Source organism: Micromesistius poutassou, assembly GCF_964030765.1.
Source record: "Micromesistius poutassou genome assembly, chromosome: 17".
NCBI classification, from domain to species: Eukaryota; Metazoa; Chordata; class Actinopteri; order Gadiformes; family Gadidae; genus Micromesistius; species Micromesistius poutassou.
In genome coordinates this window covers 4,699,259-4,709,731 of record NC_140287.1, presented here as the reverse complement: position 1 = coordinate 4,709,731, position 10,473 = coordinate 4,699,259, and the positions used below count along the sequence as shown (strand labels likewise).

At 45.1% G+C, this 10,473-nt stretch overlaps 2 protein-coding genes across 2 annotated transcripts in view; one reads left to right on the top strand and one right to left on the bottom strand.

The window, feature by feature from the left end:
- The first annotated feature begins 1,747 nt into the window (after positions 1-1,747).
- On the top strand, positions 1,748-3,309 carry mrpl33 (mitochondrial ribosomal protein L33). Its single transcript, XM_084482616.1, has 4 exons — positions 1,748-1,881; positions 2,142-2,160; positions 2,338-2,444; positions 2,961-3,309. Exons 1-4 carry the CDS (start codon positions 1,860-1,862, stop codon positions 3,008-3,010), a joined length of 198 nt encoding a protein of 65 aa, XP_084338742.1. The 5' UTR covers positions 1,748-1,859; the 3' UTR covers positions 3,011-3,309.
- Positions 3,310-3,447: 138 nt separating this feature from the next.
- Positions 3,448-10,473, bottom strand: part of rbks (ribokinase) — a 24,989-nt gene continuing 17,963 nt past the window's right edge. Inside the window, exons 8-9 of the mRNA XM_084482615.1 lie at positions 10,240-10,428; positions 3,448-3,870 (exon numbers count right to left, since the gene is read on the bottom strand). Coding sequence (XP_084338741.1) covers positions 3,697-3,870; positions 10,240-10,428 — 363 coding nt within the window. The 3' untranslated portion in view covers positions 3,448-3,696. The remainder of the gene's footprint in view (positions 3,871-10,239; positions 10,429-10,473) is intronic.

Below are 10,473 nucleotides of genomic sequence, written 5' to 3'. Positions count from 1 at the left end.
AATTCCCTGATTGCCTTTTGTATACAATACAAATAATAATCTGACATTACCGCTGTTCACAGAAAATTGTGACTCATTGAGTTCTTCCACATTGCGCCTGTCCAGCGTTGTTTGACTGTTTGAGAGTCTTTTTTTTTTACTTAAACACAAAAGCCCTTGCATTTGTTGCCTAATACACAGCATAGGTGCATGCAGGTTGCTCCCTGTTTTTCTGCTCACTAGATACACACAGATATATGTGATCTAATGGTGGGGGATAGGATTTGGTGAGGATATTCGATGAGTCAACCAAAATCCCTCATTTGGGTATAAAACCTGTCCTCTGGAGCCTCCTGCAGAACAGATCTGTCGGAGACACATCAACGAGTATTTGTAAGTGACAACTGCAAGTGCATCAAGAGATCAGATGAGCAGAGAGAAAGTGAGAAATAAAGAAAAATTCAAACAAACACACTCCAGTGCTGTTCTCCCCCCCCCCCCCCAGTTCTCCAGCGTGTCAGATTGCCTGAAAGGGACTGATAGTTATCCTCTGTTTCGGGGTTATTGTGCTCCGTACTTTGTCAGAGTAATTTGGCTGTCATTGGCTCTCTATCCGTGTGCAACTAAGCTCAATGAGTGAGTGACTTTGAGAGAGAGAGAGAGAGAGAGAGAGAGAGAGAGAGAGAGAGAAAGGAGATGAATGAGAGAGGGAGAGAGGCTGTAAGTAATGGAGAGTGCTTAGTGGGTGGTGGCGGTGGTGGTGGAGGTGGTGGTGCCGGTCGGGAGAAGGAGAGAGGAGAGTCTGAAGAGCCGGTGGTCGCAGCCTACTTCACAGAATTATCCCTTTAGTGACGCAGGCGCCTCCTCGTACATCCTGACAGCTGCTGCTTCTGCATTGCCTGGTTACAAGATGGAAAGGCATGTCCAATAATATTCATGTTTGTTTCCTGAACGGCAAGGGCTTTAATGCAAGGCTTACCCCTAGACTTCTATTCACTACATGTTCATGTATTATTTTCTAAATACTTCAAACACCTAAATGTGTGTGTTTGTTTTCTGATGGTACATTCTGACCTACCTTTTTAGTTGTTGTTTTTCTAAATTCCTAATTGTATTTATGCTTTCCATTTATTTCCAGTGCTTTTAATCTTACATGATTAGTATTTGGGATTTATACATTTAGTTTAAATGGATGGGGAGGAAAAAATCAAACATTATTTGGTAATTTTAATGAACCCCTTTTTAGATACAAAACAGTGTGAGCTTGATGCTACAGAATATATAAAGGCTATGCAGACAAGTCTGTAGACTGTATTGAACATTTTATTCAGAGGTAGAATAATCCTTGGCTGAGTGTGTAAACACATGAGATTCTCTGGTTTCAAACAGAAACATAGACACAAACAGAATAATAATACAGTCATTTGAAATAATAAACTGTCACATGAACATAGGGTTTATAGATAATCCCTGTTTAAAACCTAAACATCGAGGATGAGGTTATTTAAAATAATATACCGGTTTGAATCATATATGTCTAATTATGTATGGTCAATTATTTAATGACAATTACTCAAAGTGCAACCTACCTCGCCAATTTGTCTCAAATACAAATTATATAAAGGTTAATACGATAATTAATAATAAACTGACTTCGTGCATAGACTTAGTTCTCATAATTATTCATAGCAATACAATGGGCCATAAATAGCTGCCTACCACGGCTGTTATAAAACGCTGCCTACGCCTTTAAGCGAACCCGGATGTGGACGTCCTTAACCCGGAAGTTTAGTCGAATTGTCAATGTGACTTCTCTGCAAATATAACACTGAACAGATTTGTTTTTACAAATATTCAGAATTAAATGACATAAAATCAAAATGTTCCTAACGAGTGTAAATTGTAAGTATTGTATTTCATTCTTCTTGGAAGTTGGCATTGACAGAATGTTCCCTGGCCGGTAAACGGACAAGGTCTTCATGTTGTATTTGAGGAGCAGTCGAGCCTCACTTTATCTTTAACTCGTGTTTAATGATTTAAGTTATTCTACACACATTTAAATTGTATCGTATTGGACGTGTACTTAACACAAGTGGTTTATTATTTGCGGTTTTCTGGAAACATCCTAATACCAAATGATTTATCTTTTATTCCTGCATCAGTGGCCAAAGCAAAATCCAAGTAAGTAACGTTAACCTTCATTCCATGTGCGTGTCTTAATTCCTGTTTTAAGTGTCTGACTTTCGAACTTGGAAATTTGCTTTGTACATTAAAAAAATACACGATTTGACGGGTGATTTTGTTTTGACTGAAATGTAAACATTGTGTTCTGTGAGTGCTAATGAGCATCATTCCTAGGACTCTGCTGGTGCAGATGATGAGTGCTGCAGGGACAGGCTACTGCTTCAATACAAAGAGGGGACGCTTAAGAGAGAAGCTGGTGATACGGAAACACGATCCGTTCGGTAAGCATGCAATAAACAATTAATGCAATGTACAATAACTCCCATGTTTAGTTTAAACACGGAGTTAAACTACATGCATTATTTTAATAAGTTTATCAATAAACAAGGGGCAAAGTAATATTTTATCATCAGCATTAACCCATGTATATTTTCTTCAATAATTGTATTATTAAATAAATATATATTATGGAACTGAAGTGTATGTATGTGTATATATATTTATTTATGATTTAATCCAATATGTTGATGTTGTGACTATAAAATGCGACTGTAAGATGCATGCCACCATTGAACTAAGGCCCAGTCATATGCTGTATGGGCCCACTTGATAGATGGCGATTTCAGACCCGGTTCCCCAACTATTGAGAGACCACACAAATACCCTAAGAGTCTCATTAAATGTTAATCTTCCTACCATTTCCCTGCCCGATATTGTCACATGTAGCAATGTTTTGGCTCAATGACAGCCTCTTACTTTGCTGAATGTCTAATCTCTCATTTCCTTTGTCTTTGCAGTAAACAAACATGTTCTATTCTTTGAAAAGAGGAAGATAAGGTCAATTTAAAGATGCATCACAATATGGACATCCAAATGGCCACACCGTTGGAGGTGGACAACGTATGACTTTGACAATATGCCTTTCAATGACACTCTCAGATGTTTTCCCATGGACAGGATGATTTCATGCATCACACAGTCCATGTTGATGACGGCAGCAACACAGAATATGAAGGTGTTTTAAAGGTGCCAAGTAGGGCAAGATATTCTGTTATGTTATTAGTCATGGAAACCAATACAATATGTCCAACCAAGCCAACGCTGTATCTGTCAAAGACATCATTACATTGTGTTCTACCCCCTCTTTCCATACTCTTGTGATTAACTGTTTATGAAAGAACTGTACAATGTGTTCAGAGTGAAAACTGGTTTTCCAGGCAACATGTTAAAAATAATGCACGTCTGTTTATTCCGTTTTTTTATTAAATATGAAATTGTTTGAAGACGGACCATGAAGGTGCTTGATATTTACAAATTATACAAAATAGTCCAGGGTGTCATCATGGTGTGGTCAGATTGACATCAAGTTTTTGATTTGAATGATTTAAACACATGAGTCCTAGAGTATTTACCGTAAATCTGTGCAAATCTCTTCTATTGATCAAGACAATGGCTTACTGCAATACAATCTGTATATGAAACGTCATTGATTCATTATATTGGGTCACATGAGGTTCTGATAGACGCTGGCTCTTAGAACAGCTCCGTAGGCAGGTCCGTCCTGGAAGGGTAAGACGCTTGCGTGCCGACCGCTTGCACACTCACTCCCGCCACGTGGTTGGCTCTCCTGGCCATCTCCTCCAGAGGTAGAGCGGGGTAGTGAGCCATGTAGAATGCCAACGCACCGATGAAGCTATCACCAGCCCCCTTTTCAACAGAAAAAAGAACAAGGATTTATCACGATGGAAATTCACACCAAGTGATTCATTTGAGGTTCTGATATTCCAACAGTTGTGTGGTTTAGAAGCTGTTGCAGCTCGGCTCCAACATCATCTGAGGACCTGAATGGAATGAGTGGGGGTGTTTCATGGAATCATTCAGGCATGGAAATTCCACGGGTAACATGTTTTTTATGGAGTCTGCTTGGATCTAGTTAGGTATATTGTGTTTAACTTCAGTAGGGGGGCTTTTGACAGTAGGGGGTGCTGTGACATTTAGCAGCTCAGTATGAAGCATGGCTCAGGCAAACCTAAATGACAAGGTTTTAACCATTATTTTTTACTTCGCCTAGTGAGTACTTCTATTGTCTGGCTAATGTGTCACTGCTGCAAAAGTGAGGTGGCCATTCTGACATGGTCATACTTTTCCGCAACGAGACAGACCCAACAGTCATAGCCAATAGTTGCATCATTAAGTCAGTCATGAACTTAGCAAACCTTTTAAATGGTGGGCACTGTGAGAGATGGATGGCATTTATCTCTATGCCACAGCTCTAAAATAGCATCTGACTGACTTTTTGTTTTAATCATGGTGGAATTCTAACAATAAGATGAGAAATTTTCAGCTTTCCCGGTCATGAGATGACATTTATACTTTTTACCTTTTTAAAGAACCAACCGAGCCATTCAAACTATGCAAAAATACACACACACAAAATACTCTTCTTCATGATCTGCTGGGGTGCATGTGTCAGTTTGGTTAATCACTCTCTAAGGCTTTTTCTTAACTGCCAAGGGTGCTGCAGGCCTTGCTCACAGGCCCGTTGATGTAAATCACCCACTTTCCTCACCTGTCATCTATCGATAGGGGTTTTGGAATGTGCCGTCCGTTTCCTAGAGGGGAAACCGGGATTGTGTGTGTGTGTGTGTGTGTGTGTGTGTGTGTGTGTGTGTGTGTGCGCATGGGGGACGGGACAGGGAGTGTTGCTGATGGGAAATGGCCAAATGGAATGTTGCGACACGTTTGTGTTTAACCACAAATACCTCCCTCTCCCCCCCCGAAGCTGTTTCTCACAAGTCCGCTGCCTTACTCACCACTCTCAAGAGTTCAACACATGCTTTCTGAGCACCTCTGTTATACCCAACCCACCCATCACCCCCACTATATCCATCGCTGAGCAGCCGCCAATAAGTAACCAGGGGGGTTACACGGAACTGCAAAAGGTCGTGGGTCATGGGAAACGATGACGTGGTGACTGGTAGGGGGCGGACGGAAAGAGTTAGATCACGTCTGAGACACCGTTTGTTCAGGCCCCCGTAGATATCAATGTTTAATTGTCTGCCGGTGTGTTTATGTCTTCCGTCTGGGAGCCGGGGTGGGGCCTCAGCACGGCCTGCCGCTTGGAACGGGGCCCGCGCTGATCCAGTCCCGTTCTGTTGAACTACTGGCCCGCTTCCCGGTGTTTGCAAAGCCCTGGTAAGACGGGGACACCACCCCTGGGCGTGGGTCAAAATACCAGTATTTCAGAGTGTCGACGTGCAACGATGCCTCCATGGAAGTATTATCCCGCACAAAGAGAAAGTTACGTCAGGAAAAAGGTCCACTTACATTTACTGGTGGGTAGACGCTAATAAATCAGGCTCATGTTGCTTTTATTTTATTTGAACAAAGCTTTGACCGGAGAGCTCAACATTCTCTCTAAGGTCCGGGTCGATTACCGTGTCAAACTTTTCCTCTCGCGTCGAGACAACAATGCTTTAGTTTCCTAGGGATTGGCAGTTGAGTGAGGTTCACCGGAGCTGACAAGCGCCACGCCACCCCCATCCCCCCTCCGCCGCTCTCCCGCTGCCCTCAACACACTTTGGTGAAGGTTACATCTGGAGGCCCGTCAATCAAACGACAGAAGCGTTTGCTGCGGTTGAGCAGTGACGCCTCTCGCTGGTCATTCCCGTCTGCCTGCTTGCTATGCCTTGAACCCTTCACCCCCGCAACCGCCACCGCCACCGCCGTTTCTCTACGCCTGGTCTCCCCGTGCCTCCGCCCCCGCCATCACAGCTTTGGTTTGAAATCGATGATGGCACCTTGAGACGCCTATGAGGAGCTCCGACGTAAAGTGCCACAGGCAGCCGGTATCTCATCCAGGGCCTTCTCTCATCTGACCATAGGAGCCACGCAACAGCTACCTCCCAGGGCCTCAGTCTCTTAAGAGGCACCCTGCAGAGAGCAAAGACCAGCAGCCCTCCGGCTGGGATGACTCACATGGCGACTGGCCTCCACATCGGGAAGCTTCCAGTAAAACGCACGCACGCACTGACTGACTGACTGACTGACTGACTGGTGGGGAACTACCCTGAACTAACAAATGATCGTGAGGAGGAGGATGGTGGTGATAATAATGATGATGATGATGATGATGTTGCAGACATGAAAAGCGTTCTGAAATGAACCAATTAGTGGTCACACGGCATATGTCTCTTAATCCAGCTGTCATTCTTTGTTTCCCTCGTCTTTCGCTAGCTCCGTGCATAAGTCTCTGATTAACATGTCTCTCGCAGCGCATAGTAGTTAGGTGGACTGGCCCCGCCATGTGGCTAAGCAGCGGGCCGGTAAACAATAACAGATCTCAGTTATTGTGTGATGTGTGCACGTCTGTGTGTCTGTGTGCGTGTGCGTGTGCGTGTGTCTTTTCTATGGGTTATGTTGTGTTGGCTTAAAAAAAGTATGTGAAATTCTGAAACCCTTCCCTGGGTTCCCAGGAATCGAGGCACCTACGAGTGGTCCAAATATCTGTATCCACTTACGCCGAGGAGACTGGGAATAATTTGAGTGTCCAGAACCACCGGGCAGCAGTAATGACTGGTTTAGACAGAGACGTCTACCTTAGCCCCTCTGGACCTCCCGGAGATGGCGGAACCTGGGCCACCCAAGTCCTCCCTGGCTCAAGCATGTGTGCGTACGTGCGCGCTTGCGTGCGTGCGTGCGTGCGTGCGTGCGTGCGTGCGTGTGTGCGTGAGTGTGTGCGTGAGTGTGTGTGTGTGCGTGCGTGCGTGTGTGTGTGTGTTCACGTATGTGTTCCGTGTATGTGTATGTGTGCTTATTTGTGTCTCCATCCCTGTGTGTGTTTTTGCATGTGTGCGTCTGTGTATTTAGAGATTATTCGAGTGTGTGTGTACTAATGTTTATTTGTTCTTGAGTCTGTGTGTGTGTGTGTGTGTGTGTGTGTGTGTGTGTGTGTGTGTGTGTGTGTGTGTGTGTGTGTGTGTGTGTGTGTGTGTGTGTGCTCCGTGGCTTGTTCAAGACTGTCCACATGTGAGGAGCCACTTTGATGTCTGTGATGTGTAGGAGGATTTACAACATTCTTTTATTTTTTGGCAGGGACACTGCACATCAATCAACATTTTTGTTAACACTCAAATGCAAATGTGTCAGTCAGCCAAGAGGCTAATTGACATCTGTAATGCTTACATATTCAGGCTCTACAGCTGCCTGATGTCGAACTCCATGAAGGACAGCAGGGGCGGTGCACACCAAAATGAGGAGAGGCCTGTGAGTTCACAGGGGATCTGCTTAGTCTCTAATCCAGACATCCAGCTGACCTAGTCTCAGCAAGGAACCACTTCAGTGGCTGGCTCTGTGCGCAACTCCTCACAAGAATGTGCATTGCACAACCAGGAGGGTCAACTGTCCAAAAGAGACGCATACAAGAGTCCTTTTCTTTGTCTAAGCATTTGTTGGTCATATGAAAAGTATTATTACTTCATTTGATTATTGTCGTTGATTAATGATGTCGTTGATTAATGATGATAATGTCGTTAATGATCAGTGAGAGGTGAACTGTACGTCTTACCTCCATTGCGGTCTTGTCACACCACGTTTAGTTGTTGTGCTTGTTGTTTGCATTTCCCGTGCATTGCAATAACATCGTCAAACAGCTTGATGAAGCCAATTCTAATGAGAAATATATAGTTCTGGTCCCAATAACGTAATCCAAGGGAGAGAAATATAACAAGGGAGATGTGGCGATTCTCTTGTTCTGCACTGGCTAAAAACTGTAAGCAAAAAGACCACAAATGACTCACTTTGTTGATAGCCAGGATTCACTGCCTGTAATACAGCTCTATGCTAACCCCTATTCAGAGTAAGCACAGAGCCTGTTGCTGAAAAGCACAAGGGCTCACACAAACAAACAAAGTAGGAAAAGAAATACAAACAACTTAAGCCAAGAGAGCAATAAATAACAGAAAGGGCGCTTCATAACCTTCAAAGAACGGAGCGCCGTACCTGTCACGATAATAATCAGCAGTTTTGTTTTTGTTTTTTGTTATTATCTTCCTCCAGTAAAGAAAAAAAAAAGAAAAAGGATTTACTGGAAGAGGGGTTTACTTGTCCAAAGATGTTAAACACACAAGGATTTATGAGGCCATCAAAGAACAGGAGGGGTGTGTGTGTATATGTGTGTGCGTGTGTGTGTGGAGGGTGGTGGTGGTGGGAGACCAGGGTGTGCATACAGGCAGGCCAGACCGCAGCAGGGCTGTGCAGCTTTGTGCTGACTGCTGCAGACCCAACGGGTGAGTCATGGTAGCAGCAGGGGGAGAGCTGATATTTCTCCCTGGGGGCTGTGTGTGTGTGTGTGTGTGTGTGTGTGTGTGTGTGTGTGTGTGTGTGTGTGTGTGTGTGTGTGTGTGTGTGTGTGTGTGTGTGTGTGTGTGTGTGTGTGTGTGTGTGTGTGTGTGTGTGTGTGTGTGTGTGTGTGTGTGTGTGTGTGTGTGTGTGTGTGTGTTGAAAGAAAGAGTGTGAGAGAGAGAGAGAGAAAGCAAAGAGGGCCACTGTGTAGGATAGTTGTGTAAGTCAATGGAGAGGAGATGGAGGATGGTGACGGGTGGTGAGGAGGATGGCAGTGATGAGGATTTGTGGGGTCAGGGGCAGGGTGGGGTCACAGAGTTTAAGAAAGCACTTTGGTCTTTGAAAAATGGGGCTGACCTGACCAGTTTATGCCAAAGATGCCACCACACAGTTGGTGACTAAAGTGTTCAACGCTTATGAGACAACTCTCACTTGTCCAGTGGATTACATCACTTTTATTTGAAGACAATGCCGGTTTCAAATGTCGCTTTCTCCGGCTCTGACGTTGCGGTTTATGATGCTAGCATAATGACCTGATTGTTAAACGCCAAGACTGTGTCTACCCATTATAACCCTTTTCGACTGGAGCAACAAGTCCCATTGTGGAAACCAATGTAGAGTACCCCCCGAAAGAAAGAAAACCTGCTTTCTTTTATTACACACGCTTAGTGCAGCGCTGTAATTAGCACTGCTGTCTGCTGACGTGTGCTATTGATTGGTTTTCTTGTTTTGTATTCTGCGGGGAGAACACAGAGCCCATCAAAATCCCTCGGAAAATCACATGGAAACAGCAGCACACAGACACACAAACACGTGTACACGCACACACACACACACACACACACACACACGCATACACACATACAGACCAGACCACTGAACTCAAGAAGTCAAGCTGCAAGAGCCTTGTTTAAAATAATTACCCCTACGCGCACGCGCGCACGCATACACGCACGCACGCACACACGCACGCACACACACACACGCACACACACACACACACAAACTCCTCTGCCTCCTTCTTCAAGTTCCTGGATTCAGCTCCCCCTGAATCCAGGAACTTGACAAATCCTCCCATCAGTTGAATTATCCTGTCAACGTGTTTTTGTTCCACTTCACTTTTTTTTATAAATGTATTACACAGTACTACACATTAATCTACATCATCAATGCATCTAAATGAAATGTCAGATTCAGATATCCATCTATATTTTAAGTTGATTATTATGCTATAGATATCGTACGGCTTTTCATTCACTGCCAATAACATCGCCGGGAACAGTAGCCCGTGTCAAAACGTAAAGGCGCGACAGAAAAAGGTTCTGAGATGAAGATGCAAAGAGAGAACTTTTTTTCCCATCCAAAACAGACACGGTTGTGCGAGAGACGTAGACAACGATTTTCAAAACGACCTCTGTGTAATTCTAGCATGAAACCCGACTCGTGACAACGTCCAAAGCAATGCAACGCTGGTGCACAACGGCGCTACGTCGTCTCCCCGTTCTCCGAGATCGGGGAAACCCGATCCCCATGTGTGTAAACCGTGTGCGTAAAAGTCCAAACAGATGGAGACGACGGTGAGCGCGCCTGGGCACTTTGTGTAAACCGACGCCGAAAAAAAAACAAATCATAGAACCTAGACATCTCATGTTAACCCCTTTCAAACCTTAAACTGAGAAGGTGACCTTGCTTTCGCGGTCGCGCCAAACGGCCTCACCGGGCCGCCTTCCTCACCGTGGTGTCCACCGCCTCGACCGCCGGCGCCGGGACGTGACGCGAGGTGGCGCCCCCGGCCTCCAGCACCACACAGCCCCGGGCCCCCATGGTGAGGAGGACTGCCCCGCAGCCGCGCGCCAGGAGCTCCCGGCTGGCCCGCTCGGCGTCCTCCGGCGTGGCGACCGGGGCCCCGGTGAGCAGCTCCGCCTGCACGGGGGCCAAACCAGAGGTGCTTCAGTGTACGGTTAACAC

Excerpts from the sequence above, each read along its gene's own strand:
- mrpl33 (XM_084482616.1), top strand. The coding sequence starts at position 1,860 with ATGTTCCTAACGAGTGTAAATT. Across the intron at positions 2,445-2,960 it reads ACGGAAACACGATCCGTTCG|TAAACAAACATGTTCTATTC; the intron begins GTAAGCATGCAA and ends TTGTCTTTGCAG.